This window comes from Fusarium phalaenopsidis, assembly GCF_050370095.1.
Source record: "Fusarium phalaenopsidis strain FUZ10S chromosome Unknown contig_32304, whole genome shotgun sequence".
Lineage (NCBI taxonomy): Eukaryota > Fungi > Ascomycota > Sordariomycetes > Hypocreales > Nectriaceae > Fusarium > Fusarium phalaenopsidis.
Window position 1 is genome coordinate 1,215,488 of NW_028145404.1, and position 25,806 is coordinate 1,241,293.

Here is a 25,806-nt window from a genome sequence, read left to right on the forward strand (position 1 = left end):
GTTGTGACTCGTCACATCAGCCAGCACCTCATGCACACCATGAGCAGCAAGCAGGTGGTAGACAGACAGTGTAACCAAACTGATTCCCTTTCTGTTTTTGTCTAGTTCCTGTGTAAACCAATCTCAAACGCCGCGCTTATACATGATTAATCAACCTCCGGCTGATACACTACTCGGATATGCCAAGCCAAGAGGGAAGAGAGCAGGAACGAAAAAAACGATCCAGCTCGATTGTTGGTCTAAGGCCGGAGAAACGAAACGGGTATATACGCCTCGGGGCAATCGAGCAGTCGGTTCGTCCCGGCCCCTTTCCTCGCTCACTGCAGCAGTTCCTCGCAGGTCCAGTCCTCGTAGCTGCGCAGGACACGGTTAGCCATCTCTTGCAGAGTTCTTAGCAGAGTCTGCAACTTACTAGCCGTCCGGAAGGTATCGTCGCACGATCAAGGGGATCTTCTTCTCCCGCATCTCCTTGATGGCAATCTGCAGGGGGTCCGTCTCGCCCTCGAGATCAACAAGCACAGGCGCATTCATGCTGCCTCACGGTTAGCCATCCGGTCGCGATGCGTCGCGCTCGAGGAATGCAAACCTGATCTGCAGGGCGCGAGTTCCGAGGATGCGCGCCCTCTCGTACTTGGTCATGTAAGGCGTCGTGGTTCGCTCGCCCTCGGGGATCTTCTTGTCTTTGAGTAGCTTCTCGCCGCCCTTGAGCGCGTTCGCAGCGGCAGAGGGGTCGCCAGAAACAACGACGTTGTCCATATCCTCGCCATCCTGAGGTCGGTTCTCACCATCCTCATCCTCTTCGACAACCTCGGGGTCGTAGTACTCGGTAACCTCCTCGTCCTCGTACATGGGCTCGTCACTGGCAGCCTTTGTCAGAATCGCGTGCGCCGTCATGAGATGACGACGTAAACTTACCCGCCAGCGCCACCAACATCATCATCACCAAAGTCAGACATCTTGTCTATATTCAGTTGGTGTTTTCAGTAGTTGAAGGTGTGCTGTGATGGAGAATTGTCTTCGCAATGCCTTAGCTAGCAATCTTGAAAGCAGCTGGTTCAGCCTCGCAAAAAAAGTCCAGAGGCGATGAAAGAAAATGCAGTTCGGCCGGCGTTTTTCCGACGCGCGCCAACGCGGGTGCTGGTGGGTCTGGGTCCGCTCACCGAGCTCACCTTGCACACCTCAGTCCTTGCAGGTCGTCCCCCACCAAAAAATTAAAGGTCACCGCCTTAAATTGATTTCGATTCTGCCACTTCCATGACCATCCCAAATTCAACATCAGGGAAGATCCGGTATGCCAGCATCATGAGTAAGCGAAGTGCTTTCGAAGAAGCGCCTGGGACGCCTTCAGCAAAGAAGCTCCATTCCGATGGTTCAGATGATTTGTGTGAGTTCCCTGTTTTTGGAAAGTTGTCTTTGAGCTCCATTCGCTAACATCTTGAACAAGATATTGATGACCCCGAAGACGATGTCACAACTGCCCATTCTCCCGCGTCAATGTACGAACCCGATTCGCCTCAGACAGTTAACACTGCCGCCACGACTCCGAGACACAAGTTTCCCTCAGACCTCAAAACCCTTGCTTGCACATGGCCTGGTTGCCCCAAGACCTTCAACCGTCCTGCCAGACTAAGAGACCACCTCAACTCCCATACCAATTCCCGACCATTCAAGTGCCAATACGAGGGCTGCGACAAGGATTATATCGAGGATAAGCATCTGAAGCAACACATCAAAGCCGTCCACACTCTCGAACGAAAGCATATCTGTCCCAAGGAAGGTTGCGGCAAGAGCTTCGTCACTGGCACAAGACTCAAGCGACACCAGGCCGTCCACGAAGGCGAGGAGAGGTTCCGCTGTAAAGACTGCGGTCAGAGCTTCAGGAAGAAGGAAACATTAAACAAGCACGTCCGCAAAGATCACCAGGGCTTACCAGCGCTCCAATGTCCTGAAGAAGGCTGTCCAAGAGCCTTCGATTCCAAAGCAACCCTCAAGCGTCACCGCGAGAGAGAGCACGGCGAGGCCAAGTTTTGGTGCGGCGAATGTGGGCTCAAGAAGATGCCCAATGGCACCGAGGAGCGTGTGGGATTCACAACCGAGGTGTTGCTCCAGGCCCATATCCGTCAGGAGCACCAGAACTGCCTGTTCTGCGATTTCAAATCTGGCACACGTTGGGAGTTGGAGAAGCATGTGGAAATGTACCACTCTGGTCAGACGGTTGAGGACAGGAAGACGATCGCATGCCCCTACGCCGAGTGCAAAAAGAAGTTCACCAAGAAGTCCAACCTCAACGCCCATATCCGCACCGCACACGAGGGCTTCCGCTTTGTCTGCGGCGAGGTGGATCTCAGCAGCGCAGGGTTACAAGGCTGGACGAACGATCAAGGCTGTGGCGACAAGTTCAGCACCAAGGTTCGCCTTGAAGATCACATCCGCTACAAGCATCTCGGCCTGGAACGACCGAAGCTTTCTAAGCCTGGGCCTTCCCACCAACAAGTCGACCTCATCGATGAACTCTCGGGCGCTACTAACCAAGCGGAGCGCAAGATCGCTTGCCCTCAGTGCAACGAGGCCTTTATCCGATACCACGACCTCGATGTACACGTCGAGGCCTGCCATGGCCCGCCGTCTCAAGCTGACCCTGCCATGTTCCTGTCCGATAACCAGTTCGATTCCAATTCGATCCCCTTTGGTAGCTTCCCCGGAACTCCGGCTTGGCCAGGCGCTATGCAGGAGGATTACATCTTTGCTGCCCAGATGGACTATGACACTCCCCATGACGAATGGCCCGAAGACGAGGCCAACATTCTCCTCCTGGCCCGCGATCCCCAGACACAAGAATCCTTGATAGATCCAGCCCTCGGCACCCTCTAGTTTTATGGGATGCATTGCACGGCGTTTGTTGAGCCTGTCGGCTCCCGAAAAGTAATTAGATACCCGGCCCCAAGGCCTCGACGGGCGTCTCTCAAAATTGGAGAGCACCGTCATGATGTAGATGAACGAATACATGTCACAAAATACGGCGAGATCAGGTTACGCAAAAGAATACAATCATTTTCCTCAGTTTGAACCAGCTCCCCACGTGCAAGTGATGAATGCACGACCGACCGTCTATAAGACCTAATGAGCCTGTATATTTTCGCCTGAAAGAGTTGCCTGAGCCCTGTGTTACCCAACACCATGCAGTGAACCAAGACAGAAAAGAAAAGTTAAAGCAATAACGAATTGATGAAACAAGACGACGAGCGGGCATGTACAATAGGTAGCCACCTATCCTGTCCCGAATTTCAGTGCGATCCAATTAGAGCATTGCTCAGTCCCAGCAACACCATGCCGAGGAAGCCAAAAAAGATGCACAGATTTCGGTTGTGGTTCAGGCTCAGACTCTCCACAAACAACTGCAGAGCGACACTGACCATGATACCCGAGGTGGCAGCGAATAGACACGCGTAAGCAACCGAATTGGGGGTCATGTTTGTGCGACTCGCGAGCTTGAACCACAATGCCGCAATACCCGCGCCGATGGGCTGAGACAGGCCGCCCAGGAACGCGGACCAAGCCATGGCACGCCAGCGGGAGCCGAGAGCCATGTAAAGGGGCAAACACATGGCAAACCCTTCCGTGATATTGTGCACAAAGAGGGCCATGAAGACATTGAAGCCAAGAGCCGGGTTAACGTGGTTGGTGGCATAGGTGATGAAGCCTTCAGGGAACTTGTGCAACGCGATGGCAATAGACGTCTGCAGGCCAATGGACAGGAAAGCATTGGTCGGCACGTGGTGATGATGCTGAGCCTCGACATCGTCATCCTGCTCCATCGATGAGCACGAGGAGTCATGATCGGAAACCTCAGTCGGAGCGTTGGGGTCAATCGGTTCGCGCGACTTGGCCCTGCTTGTTCGGAAACTCGGGCTAAGGGGCTCGCTTTCATGTATGTCCTCAGCGTGAGAATGGTGGTGGTGATCATGATGGTCATGGGGATGGTCGTGACCACGGCCTAGAAAAGATCCAGTAGTAGTGCGAAGGATATGAGGTTGCCGGGGAGGAAGTCCAGACCGATTGCCCAAATGCTTGAAGCACTCCTGGCCACATGGGTCTGTGTATCCATAGCAAGAGTTGAGCTCATCACAGTTGCACTTGGTATCTTGTACAAAGGACATGACCCGTTTTTGAACTTCGCGAATGGATTTCCTCCTCTCTGACAAGGCCTCGGTACTGCTGCTGACGGGTCGGGGTTGGTTAGCGGAGGTAGGACTGAACGGGCGTTGCTGCATCTCGTCCCCGCGGGCAGATGCACGTCGCTTAGGGACCCTGGCTTGACCGTTCCGTGCAGACTCCAAGAGGGGAGTGGATTCAACCGGAGCGTCATGGTCGTGTCCGTTTGCGACTCTCGCCAGAGACTTGTCGACAGGGACGTGCGATGAGGAAGGGCGGGACACTCGGTGACGGGCACGGCTTGCCCTCGACTGTCTTCTGCTATGCTGGCAGGATTCGTTGTCTTTGTTGGCAGCCTTGTCATGGGTGTGGTCGCAGTCTACAACGTGAGTTGGCATGAACTGGTGGAGTAGCCGTGACACAGCCTGGATTCCGATGAAGCCGGTGATGAAGCAAGCCATCATGGTCAGGCCAGCGGCTTGTTTGGACCATTTCGCCTGTTCGAAATACTCCTTAGACTCGGGTAGCATGCTATACAGCGCGGAAAACATCTGCGAATTGGTCAGCATATGATCAGACTCGCAGGGGAGTTGGGAAGCCATACCATGACGCCGAAGCTCAAGCTCAGAGAGCACGCTAAGAAGACATTGCTATCCTGGATTCTGAAATTCTTCTTGCCTGGAAACAGGCGGACGATGCTGTCGACACATATTATGGAAGCACCGAGAACGCAGGCTAGATGTTGTCATGGATTAGCAAAGAACAGCGCAGAAAAGATCAAAGTCGCATGATGGGCAACCAGCCTCATGAAGAGGCCGCAAGTGTCGCGTTAAGCAAGAGACGGGTAGCAGTGGTTTAATTCGACTTACCAATGCCGCTGACAACGCACATAATCCAACCTCGAGTGTCATTGTCGATGCTGTCCGCCACCACCGTCGTGGCCATGGTCCTGCTGTGTGTAGCGCTTGTTGTGCCTTGCTCCGGCTCTCTGATCTCGGTATAAGCTGAACGAGGGCGGTCACATTAAAGTTGATAGGTTTGAAGAGGCTTGGAAGTGAAGATCCAGGTGGTAAGGTGGCTGGCGGTGATGGGACGTGAAGAAAGCGTCTGAGAGGCGTCGATCTAGGTTCAAGTCTGACGTAGCGAGCCGGGGATGGTGTAGTCTTTGCAGCTGGCTAGCGCAGGGTGGGAGCGGGGACCTTTAACCTCGAGTCACGTCGACAAAGCGAGAAGTGAACGGAAAGGGACAAAGGAAGAAATATGATGTGATGATTTGGATGCTGAACAATCCAAGATTGATTTGGTAGTTGAAAGTGGCAAAAGGCGAAAGGCAAGCTAAGGCGCATGAACAATACAAGGCAGGGCAGGCGGCATGGATGGGTCGGGGAGCTTCCTTCTCGGGAGATTTTCAAAATCCCTGGCTCTGCAGACGAGAGGCACAATACAACACAACACAAATACCGGCAGCACGCTCCCTTATCTATTAACCCTTTCTGTGGTCACTTGCCGCCAGATGCCAAATAAGGGGCTCCAAGATGGGGGTTGAAGCCTGGGATCATGAGGCGGTGCCGCCTTACAAGAGCTGTCCCTCAAGGTTCTCACCGTCGAGGTCTGCACATCATTGGATGCCGCCGCACCCGTTGCCCGCCATGGCTTACGACTCTACGCGTGAGACAGCAGAGGAAAACACCCCAGAACTTCTCCACGAACATGTCCTTGACCCGTGGGGGTATGCGGCCAGCTGCTCTGATGCTGCTGCGTGAGTGGTTCAGCGTTATTTGCGTGAGCCACTCGCACCGAGCCATCACCGTCCTTTGTGCCCTTATCCTCGCACCAAACTTTAGACGATCGTGATTCAAAAGGTGTTCGATATTCACCTGTGATACTGTCCTCGTTTTATGCTGGACATGGGTGTTGCAGACGAGCTAGTTGCGCAGCGAATCATGATATCGCCTTTCGTCATCACCAACTAAACCATATACTGGGTATGGCGATTCGGGAGAGCCTCATCCGGCCATTAATTGTTTGTTTCCGATCACATCACGAAAAATACCACACTTCCGAAGTGACTCTTTCGTGCGCTATACATGCTCCGGTAGGCCGATGGTAGTAATGAGTTGGCCCTCGATCCAATATCATGCGTGTGCTGTGAAACAACAGGCGCCTCTGCATGGGCAGTTCCCAACAAGACGGGTGAGCTTTAAACTAATTACCTACCTACCCCTCAGACAGTCTGGAACACGCACAACTCGCTGCACAAGTACTACACAAGAACATGTGGTACAGTCACCGCTCTTCGAGCTCGACCTAACACGTAATGACAGTCTTTTCCATGGCTTCGTGTGACCACAGAATCATCAGTCTGCTCAAGAGTACACATGTCCAAAACAGCTCTCTCGCAGTCCAAAACTTTAGTAGAATAGCATTTCCAATTTTACTCACCAATACCACCTCGAATCCCAGTGACGTCAAGGACCCCAAGCTTCTAACAGGACCCCTGATCTGATAGCGGGAAAACGCCGGTCATCCCCCACGTTCCGAGCTCCCAAAATTTCTACGGCTCCCGGAGCTATCTCGACATCTACCGACATCCTTGTGACCCTCCTTCAAGCCATCACGGGGTTCCCTCACTCAACACTATTGGGCGGTGATTGCTCGTGATATTCACTCCTGGCGACGGACTATAACTTGTTGGATTCGTTTTATTCGACTAGTTCCCCTCCGTTACCTTCACGAGCAAATATCATTGCAGTCATGTCCAAGACTACGCTCGCTACCATCGCCTGCCTTGGTGCGGGAGGCGGCGCCGCCGTCACGGCCGCCGTTTACGCCCTCCGAGGCGGCAAGCAAGAGCCCAAGATTGCCGCCGCCCCGGCCCCGACAGCCTCCGTCAACTCAATGGCCGCCCTCCCCGCCCCTACCACCTCCGGTGCTGTTCCTGCCTCCCAGGTCTTTGGACCTCCCGCCGTCGTCCCGCCTAACGCTCCCCTCGACCCCAATGCCCTCGTCAATCCCGCCGGCCTCTTCGAGTATGGCTTCCCTGGTCCCGTCGCCGACGTAGGCAACCGCTCCGCCCTCATCTCCTCCTACGACCGCCGGCTACGAAACCCTCACTGGGTCGTCGAGCACATCACCCCCGCATCCCTCGCTCATCGTGAGGGCGACCGAAAGAACAGTGCTTTCCTCGAGGATGACTCTGTGCCGCAAAAGTTCCGCGCCCTGCTTAAGGACTACTTCCGCAGCGGCTACGATCGCGGCCACCAGGTCCCCGCCGCCGACTGCAAGTGGTCGCAAAAGGCCATGGACGAGACCTTTTACCTTACAAACATGTGCCCCCAGGTTGGCGAGGGCTTCAACCGTGACTACTGGGCTCACTTTGAGGACTTCTGCCGCCGTTTGACCGTCAAGTACCCCTCAGTCCGCATCGTCACTGGCCCTCTCTATCTGCCGAAGAAGGAGGCTGATGGCAAGTGGTACGTCAAGTACGAGATGATCGGAAGCCCTCCCTCGGTCGCCGTGCCCACCCACTTCTACAAGGTCATCTTTGCTGAGGACGGCCGCGTTGGTGGAAACGTCGCCCTGGGCGCTTTTGTCCTCCCCAACGCCCCTATCGCCAACTCTAAGCCCATCACCGACTTCGAGGTTCCCCTTGAGGCTGTCGAGCGTGCCAGTGGTCTCGAGTTTGCTACAAAGCTGCCTCCTCAGCGGAGACGCCGTCTGTGTACTGACACAACTTGTGCCCTGGTGATCCGCGACTTTGCCGACAAGCAAAAGGCATTCCCCAAGAAATAGGCCGAATATTGCTTAGCTTGTGTTGTATACTAGGAAATAAAAATGAGGCATGAAGGGAATGACCAGGACGGGGGTGGATTTTAAGCATCTATGGGAACCCCAAGCAACTATGTTAAATGAATTGCTGCTTTTAGAGCTTTGGACATTTACTATGGCATGCTCTAGGTTGAAAACCAAGAGCATTACTACACGTATAGTCACGCGAAATAAAAATAAGGAAATAATTTCATGATTGATAATGTGCCATTCTAGGTAGGCCTGAAATGATCCATGCAGTGATGTTACTTTCGATTATAGCAGTCATTCCATGCTTTTCATGCTACCACCAACGCCAAAGGGTATCGACCTGTCGACATCGAAAAACGAATTCCCTCACATTTATCTCGCCCGTGTGTACTTGCCTTGACGCTGCTCCTGACGCAGGCTTTCCTCTTGGCTTGGCAATGGAGCCCGTCGTCGGTTGTCGCCCTTGAGGTCAGCGTCCAAGCCAGGCAGAGGCGGAGGCGGCACTGGGAGAGGGAAGTTGCCAGGGGGAGGAGGCATGCTGCCAGGAGGTGGGATGAGACCGGGCGGCAGTGCTCCAGGGGGAGGCAGAGGGACGCCAGCCTTCTTCATGAGCTCGATGAGCTGAGCGGGATCAGGAGGGTTGTTGGGATCAAGACCAGGCAGAGGAGGTGGAGGAGCTCCGTTGAGGCCTGGCAAGGGGAAAGGCAGAGGTGGAGGGGGGGCACCCGAGCCGGCGCCAACGCCAGGAATAGGAGGTGGTGGGACAGCTGATCCGAGACCAGGCACTCCTCCACCAAGAGGAAGACCAGGAATGCCGGGAAGGCCAGGGACTGCAGGCTTGGGAGCATCTTGGTCGACCAAAGCATCCATCTCGTCTTCCATCTCCTGTTGTTCCTCCTCCTGTCGCTGACGCCGGTTGCCGCGGCGGTCCCAGGTTCCCTGAGCCTCGGCAGCCGCCTCGCCGATGTGGTAGCGATCCTGAAAGACTTCGGTATCACCTGGTCGAGCACGGCTCCAGAATCGCGTAATACGGTCGTTGGAGCCTGACGCAAGAATGTGTCCGAGAGGATGCCAGTCCAGAGACCAGATGGCGTAGTCGTGAGCGAAGGGGACCTTGTGCATGGGCCAAACAGACTGAGCAGGGACTGAAGTCGGGTCTGGGCTGTCGTAAGGTGCAACGGTGAAAGGCTGGCCAGGAGGTGGGTTGGGCGAGTCCAGGAGGTAGTGGAAGAGCGAACCATCCATACCACCAGTGCTGAGGAAGTTAGGGTGGATGGGATGCCAGGTGAGAGTGGAAATGTCCTTCTCGTGGCCCTTCAGGAGGCAGATGTCGCGCATCATGCGGAGATCGAAAACTCGGGCAGTCTGGTCTCGGGCAGACGTTGCCAGGCAAGCGCCGCGAATCTTCTCGAAAAGGACCTTGGTGATAGTGCTCTTGTGGCCATGGAGAGTCGTGAGGCAGCGACTAGTGCGAGGATCCCACAACTTGACCAAGTGATCCTTGGAACCGGAAACAAGCAAGCCCTTGGTAGGATGCCAATCGACACTCTTCGCATCCCAACCGTGACCCTCGAGCTTGGATTCCATCTGGCCCATGGCAAAGTCGAAGATCTTGAGGGTAGAGTCGTCACTGGCAGTGACGAACTTGGAGTCGTTCGGGCTGTAGGCGAGGTCTCGAATGGGGTCGGTGTGAGCGTTGATGCTCTGAACGTTATTGAAGTTTGGCTGCCAGTACTTGATGACTCCGTCATGGTCGGCCGAGATGAGCCAGTCGTCGCTGTGCGAGTATTCAAGAGCACGGATAGCCGAGTCATGAGCCTGCATGATGGTCTCAAAGTTGAAGCCCGTTCCGTTCCACAGGGTGAACTCGCCACTAGTAGAGGCCGTCAACAGTCTGCGACCTTCTGGTGTCCAGCGGACCACGTTGATGGGGTGCTTGATCTTGTTCAGCGATGAGTGGAGATGCTTGATTGGAATGCTATCGCCAGCTCTGGTGACTCGAGCTGCAGGGGGAAGCATCTATAACGTCTAAGTCAGCGCCAGTTTGATCGCCCAAGGGGGATCTGAACTTACATCAACGATATAGCTGGCACTGGGTCGCTCGGCCTCGCCGGCATAACCTCCTCTGTAGTTCGGGACACGATCATGTTGCCAATGAGTGATGGTTGCGCCGTAGTCAGTCACCGGTCCTGAAGGAGTAGCGGTTAGATATGAGAACAACACCGCTTTGTTCTTGTCTCTCGTGTCGTCCATCGTGGGCGAGGTGACGATGCGACGTTTGATGCCCAACTTGAACGTTTGCAATGGCAAGATGTTTGCTCGTCGAGGTCATGGGGAAGAGGGAGAAAACGCAAACATGATAAAATCAAGGAGACATTGGGGAACGCTAGATCTGGTATATTGCAATGGTATACTCAATGCACAATAGAACCAAGCTATTCATCCCAATGCCGTAAACATCTTAGTGGCAAGCGTAAAAATGACATGCTGAATTAGGAAAATGAATACGCGGGGCTAATGGATGTTGAATCAACTTTCTCACTTCATCCTGGCACTGGCGAGGAACAATAGCCAACTTGACCATTCAGTGAACAGTGAAGCATCACTGTCGGAACTCAAGGAAACAATAGGGGCACTCACGTCGACCCCGAACTTTAACAAAACCTCCGTCCTGCCCCTGAGCACCACCCCGGTCGCCATGATCACCACGAGGCTCGTAGGCCATCGTGACTATTCACGACTCAAAGCACAAGCATCCACAGTAGCTTTCGTGAGAAGCGCGTCGGTTTGGGTGGGTCTTGAAAGGCCGAAAAGGGCCACAATGGAGCTATTCGAGTTTGTGTGTGAGATTGAATGAATCGAGTACTGTCCGAAAGAGAGATATAAGGATATCGACAGGATACAGTTGAGTGATGAGATGCGCAAGCCAATTAAAGACAAAGCCAGATACTGTTCTCCAGAGGCGCGTGAGCTCTCAAGTGAAGTTCTAGGCCAGGGCCAAAGCTCCAATTCAGACGAGGATTAACCGACATGATCCTGGTACGGTCAGGTGACCTCGCGCTCACGCATCTCTGGCATCGTTGAAGGAAGGAACGGATTACTCAGCCATCATGAGAGAAGGTCGCCATGGCCTCCACGAGGCACCTACTGTACCTTAGATACATACCTAGCTCCCACCCTTTCGCTTTAGATCCTCAACGGTAGATCTGATGAGATCGAGGATCCTCCAAACAGAGCTCCAAATTTATCTCGTACCCCAAAGTTGTTGGGGTCGGAGTAAACGGCTTCTACCCGAGCTCCGATGTCCCGCAATCAACTCACCAGCAGGATGCAATACAACCGCACTTTCACATGCTTTGACGCCAACGGGCGAGATACTGCTCTGCTTACCCCGAGTACCGTCTCAGTCCCCTGCAACGCCACAGGTCCAGAGGTTCCAAGGGGGTTCATGGTCCCACTCAACCGCCCAAGACCACGAGCAGTGCCCGTGTTGACGCTGTTCTTGACTGGATGCTGGCCAGGGGTGGGATGCTCCCGAATCCCTAGCGTTGTTTGCCTTTAGCCTCCCTGCGAGAAGCTCCTGTCGACTGCCAAAAAGGCCCCCGGGCAGCCCCGCCAAGAGGCCCGCCAAACGCTATGAACCCGACTGTCCATCCATGATAGGATGCCCTGGAGTTGGTCAGAGGCCATGGCGAAGCTCGATGCAACAAAAAGTCAACCACCCGGACTGCGGACTCAATTCGGGGGCTTGCGAAACCTGGAATTTGCCTCCCCTCCTTTCTCTCGGCTCAATATTGTCATCCGATTCTCGACATTCCTTACTCTAATAACCTCATCTTGCCTTGCCTGCTCCCCAGCGTCACCCTTTGCTGACGTGCTCCCTTGTGCTCTGGCTGGTTCACCCACTGAAACCGTGGCGTCAGATCTCCTATCAACCTTGCAACAGTCGCTGCCACCCATATAACTTTGCGTCGACGAGCTCGAGTGCATCATTTTTGTCCCGGTTATCAACGAAGCGCTTTCTGTCCCTGATTCCTCTCTTGCGACCTCACGTCTCTCAACCAGTCCGCCGTCGCGGCAAACCTCATTGACGATGAATTCGGCCACAGCGACGAGCGTAGAAACATCCAATGGCTCGGCTCCGAGCTCAGTCTCCCGGCGCAGCGGCCACGACGTCACTCAGCGCGAACCGCAGAACCGCACCAACGGAGGGGCCACTACCGGGTCTCCCAAGAAGGCTGGCCAGAAGTACAGACATGTTGTTGCAGTGCACTCCAAGACGAGGCCTTCGTGCCTGAGCTACGATTCCGATGCGACACCCAGCTTCCTCGGTTTCCGCAACTTGATGGTGATCGTATTGGGTAGGTCGCAGTGCCCCCTCTTCGACCGTTGGCATTGAACTTCGTCATTGACACTTGGCAGTGGTTGGAAACTTGCGATTGATGATTGAGAACATTCAAAAGGTAATGCGCCTATTATAGATGTCTGTCTTGATGGCAAACGAGCAGCTAACACGGTGATCAATTAGTACGGAGTTTTGATTTGTCTGAGATGTCACGACTACAGCCGACAAGATGTCTACATGGGACTCCTCCTCTACTTCTTAATCCCATGCCATCTCCTCGCCGCCTATCTCATTGAGCTGGCTGCCGCCCAGCAGGCTCGAGGATCCATTAAGCGTGTTAAAGAAGGCCCTGCCGGTGGTCCCTCGGAACAGGAGCGCAAGAAGTTCCACAAGACCTGGGTCATGGTGGCATGGGCTCATGCTGTCAATATCACCCTTGCTCTCGTCCTTACCACCTGGGTTGTTTACTTCAAGATCCACCACCCCTTGATCGGTACACTGACCGAGATGCACGCCGTTATCGTCTGGCTCAAGACGGCCTCGTATGCTTTCACCAACCGTGACTTGCGACACGCTTACCTGCACCCCGTGGAGGGCGAGCGCGAGTTGGTCCCCGAGCTGTACGAACAATGCCCATACCCCAAGAACATCACAGTGGGCAATCTGATCTACTTTTGGTGGGCACCTACCCTCGTCTACCAGCCCGTCTATCCTCGCACGGACAAGATCAGATGGGTGTTCGTGGCCAAGCGACTTGGAGAGATCTTCTGTCTCAGTGTCTTCATCTGGGTTGCCAGCGCTCAGTACGCTGCACCTGTTCTTCAGAATTCGCTTGACAAGATCGCATCTCTCGACATCATGTCCATTCTTGAGCGGTTGATGAAGCTGTCGACAATCTCCCTCGTTATCTGGCTGGCCGGCTTTTTCGCTCTTTTCCAATCCTTCCTGAATGCCCTCGCCGAGATCCTGAGGTTCGGTGATAGGTCGTTCTATGATGACTGGTGGAACAGTGAGAGCCTTGGAGCCTACTGGCGAACATGGAACAAACCTGTCTACACGTATTTCAAGCGCCACGTCTACATGCCCATGATTGGACGTGGCTGGAGCCCGCAGGCAGCCAGCTTTTCCGTCTTCTTTGTCTCTGCAGTTTTGCATGAGATCCTTGTTGGTGTTCCTACTCATAACATCATCGGTAAGCGAAACACCTCGAGTGTTCGTTGACATGGACTAACTTTTGCAGGTGTTGCCTTCTTGGGCATGTTCCTCCAGCTTCCGCTCATTGCCCTTACGAAGCCTCTCGAAAAGATGAAGCTCGGTCACACCGGAAGGGTCATTGGAAACATCACCTTTTGGGTATCATTTACTATGTTTGGACAACCCTTTGCGGCATTGATGTACTTTTACGCATGGCAAGCAAAGTACGGAAGCGTGAGCAAACAAATGGCACCAGCAGCGGCCAGCTAGGAGTGTTTTACTGGGTTGGGGCGTAAACTTCATTTTACTGATGTTGCACCAAGAATCCTGGAGTTTAGCTATACAGTTGATTAATCGATTTCGCATCAATATACAATTCATCATGTATCTACCTCCTTGCCAGACCCTGATTAGATTCAGTCCATTACATAGTCTCCAGATGCAGCTACCCAATGAATGGCATCCTAGTGCCGACCCTCTTTCGATATTGGACATAGTCGTCCCCAAAGAACTCGATTAGTTTGGTCTCCTCGTGCCTTATCCTGCTGCTAAAGAACTTCCACAACACGTAAGCGTAGGCAAAGAAGCAAACAACATTGCCCAGCACAAGCTGCGTCCCCAACCCCCAGTAGAAAAAGCCAAAATAGCTTGGATGTCGAAACAAGGAGTAAATCCCCGTAGTAACCAGCTCGTGTGAGTCCTTCTTTCGGTTCTGAACATGGTGATTGAAGCTGACGCCAGCCTGAAGCATAGCCACTGACCGCACGACTTGTCCAACCAAAACCATAATAAGTCCAGCTCCAAGGAACAACGGTCCAGTTCCAAAGGGCGCCCAGTGGCGTTCAGGGAAAACGAGGCTGACAAGACCGCACTCGATGAAGGCGGTAGAGTGGGCGATGGCGTATAGTGGCCAGTTGGCAGTCAAGAGAAAGCTGTCGATGCTGGCCACCAGAGTGTTGCGCTCAGCTGTAGTCCAGAATTCCAGAAAGTGAAAAGCCGAAAGGGCAAAAAGGAAGAAGGGCACTCGCCAGACAGGGCTGGACGAGAAGCACAGGATAGCCGCAACGGCAACGGCACTCAAGGCGAGGGAGATGCCCAGACAAAAGGCCCTGATGGCGATGCCGGAGAGCGACTTGGGCTGGCCAGCGAAGAATGGTTTCATGGCGATGATATCGCTGAGGGGTGGTCGGGAATCCATGTCGTCTGAGAAGTCCTCGCTGTAGGAGGGTGATGCCTCGTGATGTGAGGGCGTGGGGTCGAAGTTGGCGGCGGTGCGGCCGCCAGAATGGGCGTTTTCAGACATTTTGTGATGACGGTCAATGAAGAGCTTGTATGTCTGTATGAATATTTCTGTGATAGAAGAAAAGGTGTCTGAAGAGTACTCGTCCCTGAGGTATAGTATCGGACGTATCGCTCTCAACGGTCAAAGTCAAAGGGGTGAAGGCCAGACAAGGATTCGAGATTGAAGAAAACCAGCAAGAGAGCGCTGGAGAATAAGGCAGGACAAGACGCCCTGCCTAGGTTAAAAAGGAACGTATGGACAAGACCAGTTGGCTACCGCGACTGCTGGTTTGCCATTATCCCCCCGCGCGGCGTCTTGGGGTCTTGATTGTGATGCAGAGAACAATACGAAGCTGTGCTGGTCAGAGCTTTGCGATGATGGAGGGATGAATGGGACCCACCTGGACGCCTTGGGGCTAAGGGGGTTGTCCGCCTGTGAAGTGGAATAAGCCCTAAATATATATAGGCGCTCATGGCTTTGGAAGATTAAGTAAAAGAAGCCCATCGCAACATATGTTCATATCAGGAAAATTCCAATCCTTTTGAGCTGCAGTTGTTGTTGGGTTGTTGACTCCAAAGTCGCAGCATCTTCCCCTTTAGGGGATTTGGGCGCATGAGGCTGGAACCACTGCATGATGGGTAGAGGTACTTGCGCCAGAGCACAAAGGCAACCTAGGTATTTCTTAAAAGCCTACTTGGATCTGTCCTCTGCATAGACCCAGAGGTTCCAATCGGAAGAGACCTTCCTAGGTTTTTTTTTTTTTTTTTTTCATCTTGGCGCTCACAGGAGTAGGTTGATCAGAGTCTCAGGTTGGGAGAATGTAGGCATCATCATTTGTATGTATTTGTTTTATAACTTGAGCAACCCACACAGCTCTTGAATCAGTCATCCGGTTTTCCATATCTAGCTATCCAACGTGAGAATTAAGGGTATTAAATATTACGGTAATGGGGAGGTATCAGAGCTCGCATTCTCAGAAGCCATTAACATCGTGATCATGGTAGCTCCGTCATTTGGTTGTATCTGAGTCGTCAACGGTTCATCCCATCATAGAGAAGCTTTGTTCTAGTGGAATGTCCCTCTTCACTTCGGCCTCGCTTCACAAACTTGAAGCGCTCTAGGCCTTTGAGTGTGTCGGAGACAGGTGTAGAAGTATTGTTTCCAACTGCTTGAGCATAATCATGGCAACTTAAGCAACCACCCGGTTCAAGGAGCCTTTTGGTCCAAGTCCTCATCTGTGTGAGATCTCCTGGTTCATGAGACGACCAACCACCAAAACACTTCAGCTGGCCGCGTCTGCCCAAGACTGTGCCCAGCAAGTACGCAAGACATGAGAACTGGTGTCCAGCCCAAGGAAAGATATCAGATAGTCGACATTCCCTGCTAAAGTCCGCCTTGTATCGAGAAGGATGAAATGATAAGGACCAGGACGTTGATGAATCCCCAGGTGCATGGGATCCAAGTATTCATTTCGTAGTATCCGGCAGAGTAGACAGCGCCCAGCCTGGAGTCGCGTTAGTAGCTCGGCGCATCATGGCTTCGAGGGGACTTACACCAAGCCCACAATGCTCCCAGCGAGGACGGCTTCAAGTCCTGCAATGACGAGGTATATGATGGGAACCGCCCATAGATACTTCCACGACGACTTCTTCCATCCATGGTTGAACATGGCAATCAGAACCGCAGCCAAGTGGAAGCATGCGTAAATGATTATTGTCCATAGTAGAGTGAACCGCCAAACATCCAAGACATAGTAGAGCGTGTATCGTTTATCGCTGGTGGTGTCATAAAGGGTCTGGATATTCAGGGACGGAAAGCCCGGCGTCTGGTAATCCTTGGGAGGTTCGTTCGGAAGCGCCATCTACATCGTCCATGTTAGCTTCCCGATGTCGCGACGAGGTTCAGATGCGACTTACCGTGCCATAGTGCAAGCTGCAGAATGGTATCGCTATGCTGGTAGAGTCTCGTACTGTTGCTACAGTCGATTAATTAATGGGGTGGTTGAATTGGCGGCGACAGGGGATCCACTAGGACAGGGATGGATGCCCGTGCTGGGTGGACGTGACCTATGCACCTTCCCCGGAACGTCATCCCCAGGCCTCGGCAAAAGCTCGTGAAATCGGCCTGCGCGCCGAGCGCAACGCGACAAGAAGCAACTTTAACTTGTTCACCACCTCAAACTTGTCCCGATATCCACGGACACGGATGAATCGCCATGTCTTCCGATAGACTTCTCAGAACCGTCTTGCAACACTATCAAGACGTACACGATGCCGCCAAGACGGAGCAGATCATCGGGTCGACGACACACCTCCTCACCGAGCTTACAAACCCTCTGAACCTCGGCCTCCTGACATCGCATCTCCTTACGGCGCCAGCAATCTGGTTCCAGCCCGGAGGACTTCGAACCTCTACCCGAATCATCAGCATCTACAACACTGCTGCCGCGCGCATCCACAACTATGAGATCGCCAAGACGAAGCGCAACGAGCCTCACGAGGGCGGCGGACTGCGATGCGAGGAGTGGACAAGGGCCGTTGTGAAGGGCGCGGACGATCGATCGAGGCGGTGGCAACATCTTCTCGTTCTCACAGGTGTGCTCATGGGCATGGAGTCCAATAACCGCCAGTCCTTGTCGCGCAGCTTGAGGAATACGCTTGAAGAGGCGGTGGTGATGGCGGCGAACCTGGCCCTTGATACCCGCGAGGAGGACGGTCCTGTGGCAGGTGCCTCGGTTGTTATGGCTCTCAACTTTGCCTTCCCATTGCTGTCCGACTTCCACAAGAGTCTCATCAACTGCAATGCTATGCTGCCTCTCATTGTGTGGGCTGTAACTGCTGAGGAGGGCTTTGCCGATGGCGAGTTCCTCATCCCGATCAGTACCGAGATTGTGGAATCCCCAGCCCATCTGCTCGCCTGGTCACCAACGACGCCTTCGTTCCGCCATATTCAAGAACTGGACAGGCGTCCCACCTTGGCCAACATGGGCCCGTTGGCCAAGCTTGCCGGTTTCGCTATCCAGCATGCAACCGACACTGCGGCCGTCCTTGCTGCTCAGGATGGCCTCGTTACCTTTACCAGCAAGGTCTTGAAGACCTGGCAGACGAACCGACTGAGCGATATAGACCCGGCGCTGGAGGGCAACGTGCTTACACAGGAGACTCTGACAAGCACGTGGTCGGTGCTCTGGAACCTCATGAGGAAGCTCATGTTCGGGACAGTTGCTATACTTCAAGCGATTGTGTCACGAAGTCTTCTTGATCCCCTCATGCTGAACGATGTGGCGGCTCCCGTCATTGCAACCAAATCACTGCACATTCTGCGCAACATATTCTTTATCTCTTCAAGGAACGGCAACAACGCTTTCCAGGTCTACAACTTTACATATCTGACGTCAATTGACTCTATCTCTCGGAGCGCGTCTGCCTGTTACATGTTTCTTCAGGAGACTCGACCGGAAGAGAACGCCTCAGCAGAAACCACATATCTGCAGAGGACATTGGATCTGTTCTATCTGAACCTATCTGAGCATCTTCCTCTCACTCTATCAACAGACGCATGCGATGCTCTCATCATCAAGCCGGCAATTGCATATATCTCCCATGAAGGACCAACAACACAGTCTATGGTGCAACTGTTCGAGTCCGCTCACAGTGCCATCCTCTCGACCATCTCTTGCCCTCAGCACAGTCCCCTCACTATCGAGCTTACACCATTCTATATCGCCAAGCTGTTCGACTCTTTCCCACGACACATTTCCTCGCGTCAGTTCAGAGTGGCCTTCAAGACTGTGATGCAGATTGTATCACCCCCCTTCCCTATTGCCGACATGGAGCCGCATCTCTCAGAGACCTTGCTTGAGATGCTCCGGTCTTTTATTACAACGGCGTCAACCAGCCCTCTCCCTCCTACGGCGGACGTTGTGTCGCGGGCGGCTATGGAGGAATCACAAGAAGAACCTCTATCTCAGCAGAGCTCACTTACATTGGCTCTGGTTGACTCTCTACCATACCTTCCACTTCCTCTAGTGGAAGAGTGGTTTACAGTTACTGCTCAGGCAATGAATGAGATTTCGGATCCCACACTACGAGAACCTGTCAAGCAGCGGTTCTTGGAGATCCTCGTGAGCGGAGAATTAGATGTGGAGCGAGCAGCTATTGGAGTAGCTTGGTGGGGGACTCAGGGAGGTCGGGAGCTCATCCTTGCCGGCAAGACGGAGCCGGCCATGATGAGCGGTGCTCTTGCCGGCCCCGAAAGATCGAGCAAGCTATAAGGCTCGAGCAACGAGCGCGGATAAGCGCCGAGTGTGTGGTTCTGTCTCACATTCTAGACAGATCGCCGATGATGGCCGGTGTTCCCTCAAGCTTGGCCGCAACATGTCACGGGTTTCATCTAGAGAACAGCGTTTCACCGGCAGTTGTTTGTGGCTGCTATTGCGTCTCGAGTGACGACACTGGGAAAGCTGAGAGGTCACAACTTGGCTGAATCAGTTGTGGTAGTCCTGCCACACCTGAAGGCCTGGTGTCGCTGGACTCGGGCAGACGGGCACCTTTCCGTTCGCCTTATGCACTTGTGTCATTTCTGGTCGGGGTTCTAGGCTCGGCAGGCTGCGAAGGATCTGGATAAATCGAGATGGATGGAAGAGTTGGATGCCTCTTGTTCTGTTCTGGGAGTCCGGGAGCGCCGGTGAATGACTATTTGCTCAGTCGATGAGCATTCATCCATCACACGTGCAGAGAGATGGGGACCGGACAGGACACGGGCTACCCGCCTAGTACTGTAGGTCCGGCTTGGGTTCGGCATGTCTGGCGTGGTCCGAGAAACGTCGGTGTTGGGCTGGACAATAGATGTTGGTCGAAGCAAGACGGTTGCAAGTCGGAACAGAAGCAGAGAATGGAAGTCATTCCCGGCAGTTAAGTTGGCACGGCATTAATATACAAAAGAAATCTGGGAACGCGTTCGTCGAGACCAAGGAAACGAGCTACAGAAACAAGCAATTGAAACGGTCAACAGCCAAGACTCAAGGGTCCTCGGTTGAAGCGGGGATGCTAACCAAGGTCACGGCCAGCTCCTCTGCAACATGAGCGGGGAGTCAAGACACGGAGGGTTGCTAGACCCGATTCAATCACCATCTCAGACACGGCTGGAAATGGCGTGGGTTGGCACGTCACTCTGCGATGCGATTCGATGCTTGGGTAGAGCAAGATTCCGGTCCCATCCCATGCAGACAGGACAGACATTGGCCCTCCTGTTCTTTGGCTCCAGTGTCATTATCGTCTGGACTCCACAAGTGCATGGTGGTGGATGGATGTTGTCCGACAAAGTCTACGGCCACGGCCACGATGGATGGTTGCACTTCAGTTCAGCCCTTCAGGGTTCTCTCAGCAACTTGTGAACACCTATGCTCATCAGGCAAAATGACAGTTTCTCGGCCGGCATTCAATAGTCGCTCCCACGACCTGCCAGAGCAGGCACAGCCACAGTCCATCGAGCTCCATATCAGCTCGTCCAGGTTCCGGGACCTGATTTGGACCCTGTCAAGCTGGGCCGCCCGGGCCCATCCTTGGCATTTTTCAGGCCTAGCGTCGCCAGTAGATCACGACTAATGCGCCTCTCAGGTCGATCGGTGAACTGGTTACCCCGCTGTGGAAAGCTCTGAGATGTGATGTGCTCAAGCCGAACCATGACAAGCAGCCAGGCATGACGACACGGGGGGAAGCTGTCGAAACAAGCCTCAGATGTCGCGATCGAGCCAATTGATGCCAAGGAACCTCGGACTGTGGGATCGTGACACCTGGTTGCCATGTACTCCCTACATAACAACAGGTTTCTGGCTCCCCTCTTCAACGAGGGGTGGAGGGGCCGTTCAAGGGACCATTCATCCATTCATCCATCCATCAAGGCACTCATGGTCTGAGGTACAACGACGGTACCGCCGAGAACTGGCAGTAAACGCGCGGTCGTGTGGGACACTCGGGTGATGGTTGGCTGAGACTAGATCATCTTGACGAGAGCAAAAGAAACGACAATCGAAGCACGTCTTCCTTCCTCTGATGCTCACGCCGGGAGACGTGGGGTCCTCCCATCTTGGCTTGGCAAGGGGCCTTGTCTCCCTCTCTCCCTCCCTCCCTCCCTCAGTCGGGGACCCCGTCCAAGCCTCCTCCGTGTGCTAGCACAGCTAGCCGCGCCCGCTCGACAAGCTTCTGCTTCATGGCAGGATTGTCACAGCCCATGCCACAATGGAACAGTGGCACGTCATCTCCCGAGAGGCCAGTGGTGGGGGAGGGGAGAAAGCTCTCTCTGTTGGTACGGGAGAACATGATCCACATGACAACGGGGCCGAGCTGGAGGGGCAGCAGCTGGAGCCCAGCTTGAGGAGCTTCTCTCTGTAGGTATTAAACTGAAGCTGTCCCCTCGTTGCCAGCTTTGCCCTCTTGATCATTCACTCGCATCACTTCTTTGACTATCAAACTCGTATCAGTCATCACCCATCACAATGTCTTACGGCGGAAACGACAACGACAGCTACGGCAACGACAGCTACGTACGTTGATTCACTCACTCTCGCTTGAGCTTTTCAAGCTAACAGTCTGTTCAGGGCTCGTCCAACCGAAACGAGAGCTCCTACGGCTCCGGAAACAACGACAGCTACGTAAGTGACCACTCACTCTAATTATAATGGCCTCAAGCTAAGACTCGCCCAGGGCTCTTCTCGCCGTGACAACGACAACGACAACGATAGCTACGTATGGCTCCATATTCTCTCACTCACATGGTGATGAAACTAACCCTCGAGTAGGGCTCCTCCAACCGACGCAACGAGAGCTCCAGCTACGGCAGTGGCAACAACGACAGCTACGTACGTTGATATTTCTTCTACCAAGATGATTTCGAGGCTAACACCTACATCAGGGTTCCTCTGGCCGTGACAACACCAGCTCCAGCTACGGTGGAGGCAACGACAGCTACGTATGTCTTGACCTCTCTCATTCCAGGGAACAGGTAACTAACTTTCACTAGGGCTCTTCCCGCCGTGACGATGACGACGACAACAAGAAGTCCTCATACGGTTCCAGCCGCGACAATGACGACAGCTACGTATGTTTAAATACTCTGACTTGAATGTGTTCTCGAGCTAATCCTTACTCAGGGATCCTCTAACCGGGACGACAACAAGAGCTCCAGCTACGGCTCCAGCGGCAACACCTACGGCTCATCCGGCCGAGACAACGATGACTCCTACGGCTCCAGCCGCAAGGACAAGGACGATAATGATTCGTATGGCTCCAGCGGAAACACCTATGGCTCTTCCGGCCGCGATAACGACGACTCCTACGGATCCAAGTCTTCTTCGGGAGGCTATGGTTCTAGCAACAAGGACAATGACTCGTACGGCTCCAGTGGAAACACCTATGGCTCCTCTGGCCGTGACAACGATGACTCCTACGGATCCAGCCGCAAGGACAAGGACGACAACGACTCCTACGGTTCCTCTGGCAACACTTACGGCTCTTCCGGCCGTGACAACGATGACTCTTACGGCTCCAAGAGCTCGTCTGGCGGCTACGGCTCCAGCAACAAGAACGAGAGCGACTCGTACGGATCCAGCGGTAACACCTACGGCTCCAGCTCCGGCGGCTACGGCAGCTCGAACCGCAACGACGACGATGAGTCCAACACCTTCGTGGACAAGATCAAGGACAAGGCTGGTGACTTTATCGGCAACAAGATTTCCGAGAAGATCAAGGGCAACAAGAACAATGACGACGACTACTAATTGCTGGGTCGGGATGGTTTAATATGAACTAATCTGGCGTTTTTTTATGTATCGATAATGAAGAATTGAACCTGCCCAGCATCACGGACATGTTTTCTTGACAAGATGATCTAGACCACTGTGATGCAACTGATATGACAAGTAAAGAACAGTCTGAAGTCCAACCACTCGGACGTGTTTCTTATTGTTAGCAAGTGGTTCCAGATTGACACGACCGACCATTTAAATAAAAATATGGCTCATGAGGCAGGTAAACAACAGGCTATGGGCGGGTATGTTTATTGTTGTTGCGATGAGAGGTCCCAAACTGATGGCCATTGAAACTCATGTAAAAAATGAGGTAGCATGGATGTCATGTCATCATTATTCAATTTAGGTGGTACTGGGTAGAGATGAATTAACTAAACCAGCTTCTTGTCAACCTTGACAAGAACGACTCCCTCGGTGACACGTCCCTCGCAGTCCATAAGATGAACAAAGCGATATCCCTGTCCCAGCCGATCAAGCCTCACGCAAGCCCAAGCAGCCAGATCGTCCTTTCCGATCTCATCATCCCGGATGGTGAAGCGCACCCACGAGAGCTCATCCACGACGTGGGGGACGGGGGGGAAGTCGAGACGCTCGCCGCCAAAGTCGGGGGCCTGGCCGCGATGAGTCCGCGTGCGGGCCTTGTACTCGCCCTCGCGCTCATGGCCGTCGTTGGGGATGGGGCCGCCATGGAACTCGTCGGGGCCCTCGACGTGCAGCTCGACCTTGACGTAAGGCTCGAAACCACGGGCGGATGTGTCACCGGGAGGGAGGGGGATGTTTTGGGCGGCGAGGACGGTGATCGTGAGGTGGAGGGTCTTGCGGGTGATCGTGTTGAAAGAGGCGTCGTCCTCATCGTCGTCTCCCTTGCTGCGGTTTGGTCGGTATCCTACAGGTGATTAGTTATATGAGATGGTGATATCATATGGTGGTGTTCATACCTGGAGGCTTCAAGACATAGCCTCCTGTGCCGGCAAACATGCCCTCGTTGAGCATCATGCCCTCATCCCACCTCTGCCAGTTCAGGGCAACAACCTGAATACCCTTGCGCCAGAAGATGGCAGGGTCCAGGTTAGACGATCCTATCCGCAGACCCCAAGGATACGTCCTCATGAGGAAGTGGCGGTTGTGGTTGAACAGGTCTGACGCCTGCTTCTCGTGCACATCAATCACCTTCTTCTCAGACAGCGAGAAGATGTGCGTAGGCATTCCCGCCTCGGGCTGCGACAGGCTCTTAAATGACACGCCCCGAGAGTAGAAGCCCATGCGGCTCAGCTCCTGGATCACCTTGGATACCTTCTTTGCTGCTGCCGCCGCTGCCCCTGGGGGAGCAGGCCGGTCATCATCCTCACTATCCTCCAACGGGGCCTCGGTGCCGGGTGGTGCGTACTTGACCTTGACGATGAGCTTGCGGCGGAGCGAATCTGGACTGGGTAGCACATCTGGATCGCCCTCGGGTTCAGGGACGAGGAGACCTTCCCAAGCCTCCTTCATGATGCGCACCATACACATCTGCTGAGCCGGGGTGCAGTGAACCTCGAGGGAGACGATGACGGGGAGGTCACTGACGACAAAGGCGCTCTCGCGGATGGCCTCACAAACGGCACGGAACGAGACCTCCTTGGTCAGGGTGTATCCGTGGAGGACCCGGGGCTCAACAACGGCGACTTCGGGCTCCGTAGATTCGGCGCCGGCACCGGAAGCGGAGGCGGGATCGGCTTCTGCGTCATCGTCGATGGTCGTCTTTCCGAGCTTGGCCTTGAGCTTGCTAAAGGTGCTCTTCTTCTTCTTAACCCTCCTAATGGGCTTACCCGCCTCCTCGTCGCTGCTGCTAGGGCTGCTTGTCCCCTCTGCGTCCGACTCATCACCGTCCCATACATCGATCTCGATGCACCGACCACCACGCAGCAGTGTCTCAGTGTAGGGCCTGGTAGAACTATCGCTGGAGAGCTGGTTGCCCGTGAGGTAGGTGTTGTGGCTGGAGCTGATAAAGTACGCAGCGAGCGGGTACGAGAGGTCCTGGGGCTTGGGCGGGGTCGTGGCCGCTGCGAGCGACGACGTCATGAAGGCGATGAAGCCGTCGAGGTCGAGCGACTCCTGGGCGAGCAGTTCGTCGACGGCGGTCGAAGGATCGAGCTGCTGCGTCTTCTGAACGAACGAGTAGATGGCCTCATGGCTCCAGGTGCCATCATCACGGTCGACCAGAGACTCAAAGACTTTGACCAGGTGCGCACGCACGACGGGGTCGACGCTCGAAAGAGAGCGGGACGTCTCGCTGGCACCGCCGCCAGCCTGGAGGGGAATCGGCATCTTGAGATGACGAGAGAGTCTCTTGCGTTTCCGTTCCTTCTTTGATGACGTGAGATCGAGCAGCGAGCGTAAAAATGAGAGGGCGATGAAGTGGTGTTGCAGACGTGAAGTTATTCGCTGTCGTCGAACAGGCCTTGGCTGGCGGGCGTCCACCACATGCTGCTGCTTCTCTTGCTGCTGCTGCTGCTGCTGCTGCTGCCCCTGCATATTCTAGACCATAGAGAATCAAGTCAAGTCAGCCCAAACTGGGGAAAGGATGACGATGCAGGCTCAAGAGGCGAATCCATCTTGAAGGGTTTCTTTTTCAAACTGGCGGCCTCTCCTTCCCTACTATCTTTTTTTCCTTCTGTGCTCGGCAAGGCAAGAGCAAGCCACAGTAAAAAAAAATACAAGGGCTTCCTTAATCTGACATCTCATCTCATCTGACGTGGTCTCATGTTCAAGGGTAGCTCAGGATAGCTTGCAACACATGCCCCACAACGGGGACCCCTATAGGACCCCTTCTGAACCAGCTGAACAGCATCAACCACGTTACCCGCGGGTCACTATTTATAGTGGTTGACCGGTAAACGAAAATTCAAGGCCTTTGGGTTGAACTCGTTCTCCTGTAGGATCGTCACGTGGCTTGTGTTTCTTTTACGAACTGACCAATGTGAAACGCTCTAAACCAGGTATGATTTTGTAGCTAACTCTTAGACCGGGTACTGTCAGAACCATAAATGAAGCCTGCAACCCTCTAACATAAAACAAACTCAAGGCTGAGAGCAGTGCCGTCTTGCCGTCTTGACGCCAGCTAAACCTCTAAGCCACATGATGATACGTAGGCAACGGATAGGAAGCAGTCTTTGTAAAACATAAAGGGGGGCTTGGCAACTCTCTTCATAATTGCCAAGATGACCTTTACGACTGTCATAGGCGTAT

The 25,806-nt window shown here is 53.8% G+C and overlaps 11 protein-coding genes across 11 annotated transcripts; 5 read left to right on the top strand and 6 right to left on the bottom strand.

Annotated features, from left to right (window-relative positions):
* Positions 1–317: 317 nt before the first annotated feature.
* Positions 318–956, bottom strand: LRP88_09676 (DNA-directed RNA polymerase core subunit RPO26; the record flags this gene model as incomplete). Its single annotated transcript, XM_083246157.1, has 4 exons — positions 318–354; positions 413–532; positions 587–859; positions 916–956. The coding sequence occupies 4 exons, from the start codon at positions 954–956 to the stop codon at positions 318–320; spliced, it is 471 nt and encodes a 156-aa protein (XP_083097270.1).
* Positions 957–1,302: 346 nt separating this feature from the next.
* On the top strand, positions 1,303–2,871 carry LRP88_09677 (C2H2-type zinc finger protein; the record flags this gene model as incomplete). Its single annotated transcript, XM_083246158.1, has 2 exons — positions 1,303–1,384; positions 1,445–2,871. 2 exons carry the CDS (start codon positions 1,303–1,305, stop codon positions 2,869–2,871), a joined length of 1,509 nt encoding a protein of 502 aa, XP_083097271.1.
* Positions 2,872–3,284: 413 nt separating this feature from the next.
* Positions 3,285–5,097, bottom strand: LRP88_09678 (Zn(2+) transporter ZRT3; the record flags this gene model as incomplete). Its single annotated transcript, XM_083246159.1, has 3 exons — positions 3,285–4,703; positions 4,757–4,887; positions 5,022–5,097. The coding sequence occupies 3 exons, from the start codon at positions 5,095–5,097 to the stop codon at positions 3,285–3,287; spliced, it is 1,626 nt and encodes a 541-aa protein (XP_083097272.1).
* Positions 5,098–6,906: 1,809 nt separating this feature from the next.
* On the top strand, positions 6,907–7,944 carry LRP88_09679 (ribonuclease; the record flags this gene model as incomplete). The annotated part of the gene is made up of 1 exon (XM_083246160.1): positions 6,907–7,944. One exon carries the CDS (start codon positions 6,907–6,909, stop codon positions 7,942–7,944), a length of 1,038 nt encoding a protein of 345 aa, XP_083097273.1.
* Positions 7,945–8,322: 378 nt separating this feature from the next.
* Positions 8,323–10,203, bottom strand: LRP88_09680 (WD40-repeat-containing domain protein; the record flags this gene model as incomplete). Its single annotated transcript, XM_083246161.1, has 2 exons — positions 8,323–9,969; positions 10,024–10,203. The coding sequence occupies 2 exons, from the start codon at positions 10,201–10,203 to the stop codon at positions 8,323–8,325; spliced, it is 1,827 nt and encodes a 608-aa protein (XP_083097274.1).
* Positions 10,204–12,043: 1,840 nt separating this feature from the next.
* On the top strand, positions 12,044–13,759 carry LRP88_09681 (MBOAT, membrane-bound O-acyltransferase family-domain-containing protein; the record flags this gene model as incomplete). Its single annotated transcript, XM_083246162.1, has 4 exons — positions 12,044–12,311; positions 12,373–12,413; positions 12,479–13,487; positions 13,536–13,759. 4 exons carry the CDS (start codon positions 12,044–12,046, stop codon positions 13,757–13,759), a joined length of 1,542 nt encoding a protein of 513 aa, XP_083097275.1.
* Positions 13,760–13,934: 175 nt separating this feature from the next.
* Positions 13,935–14,792, bottom strand: LRP88_09682 (protein-S-isoprenylcysteine carboxyl O-methyltransferase; the record flags this gene model as incomplete). Its single annotated transcript, XM_083246163.1, has 1 exon — positions 13,935–14,792. The coding sequence occupies one exon, from the start codon at positions 14,790–14,792 to the stop codon at positions 13,935–13,937; it is 858 nt and encodes a 285-aa protein (XP_083097276.1).
* Positions 14,793–16,053: 1,261 nt separating this feature from the next.
* LRP88_09683 (uncharacterized protein) lies at positions 16,054–16,632 on the bottom strand (the record flags this gene model as incomplete). The annotated part of the gene is made up of 2 exons (XM_083246164.1): positions 16,054–16,275; positions 16,327–16,632. 2 exons carry the CDS (start codon positions 16,630–16,632, stop codon positions 16,054–16,056), a joined length of 528 nt encoding a protein of 175 aa, XP_083097277.1.
* Positions 16,633–16,986: 354 nt separating this feature from the next.
* Positions 16,987–19,044, top strand: LRP88_09684 (uncharacterized protein; the record flags this gene model as incomplete). The annotated part of the gene is made up of 1 exon (XM_083246165.1): positions 16,987–19,044. The coding sequence occupies one exon, from the start codon at positions 16,987–16,989 to the stop codon at positions 19,042–19,044; it is 2,058 nt and encodes a 685-aa protein (XP_083097278.1).
* A 2,223-nt stretch (positions 19,045–21,267) lies between these two features.
* LRP88_09685 (DNA damage-responsive protein 48) lies at positions 21,268–22,548 on the top strand (the record flags this gene model as incomplete). Its single annotated transcript, XM_083246166.1, has 7 exons — positions 21,268–21,315; positions 21,370–21,423; positions 21,476–21,517; positions 21,571–21,630; positions 21,684–21,740; positions 21,792–21,869; positions 21,922–22,548. 7 exons carry the CDS (start codon positions 21,268–21,270, stop codon positions 22,546–22,548), a joined length of 966 nt encoding a protein of 321 aa, XP_083097279.1.
* A 401-nt stretch (positions 22,549–22,949) lies between these two features.
* Positions 22,950–24,885, bottom strand: LRP88_09686 (PLC-like phosphodiesterase; the record flags this gene model as incomplete). Its single annotated transcript, XM_083246167.1, has 2 exons — positions 22,950–23,464; positions 23,517–24,885. 2 exons carry the CDS (start codon positions 24,883–24,885, stop codon positions 22,950–22,952), a joined length of 1,884 nt encoding a protein of 627 aa, XP_083097280.1.
* Positions 24,886–25,806: the final 921 nt, after the last annotated feature.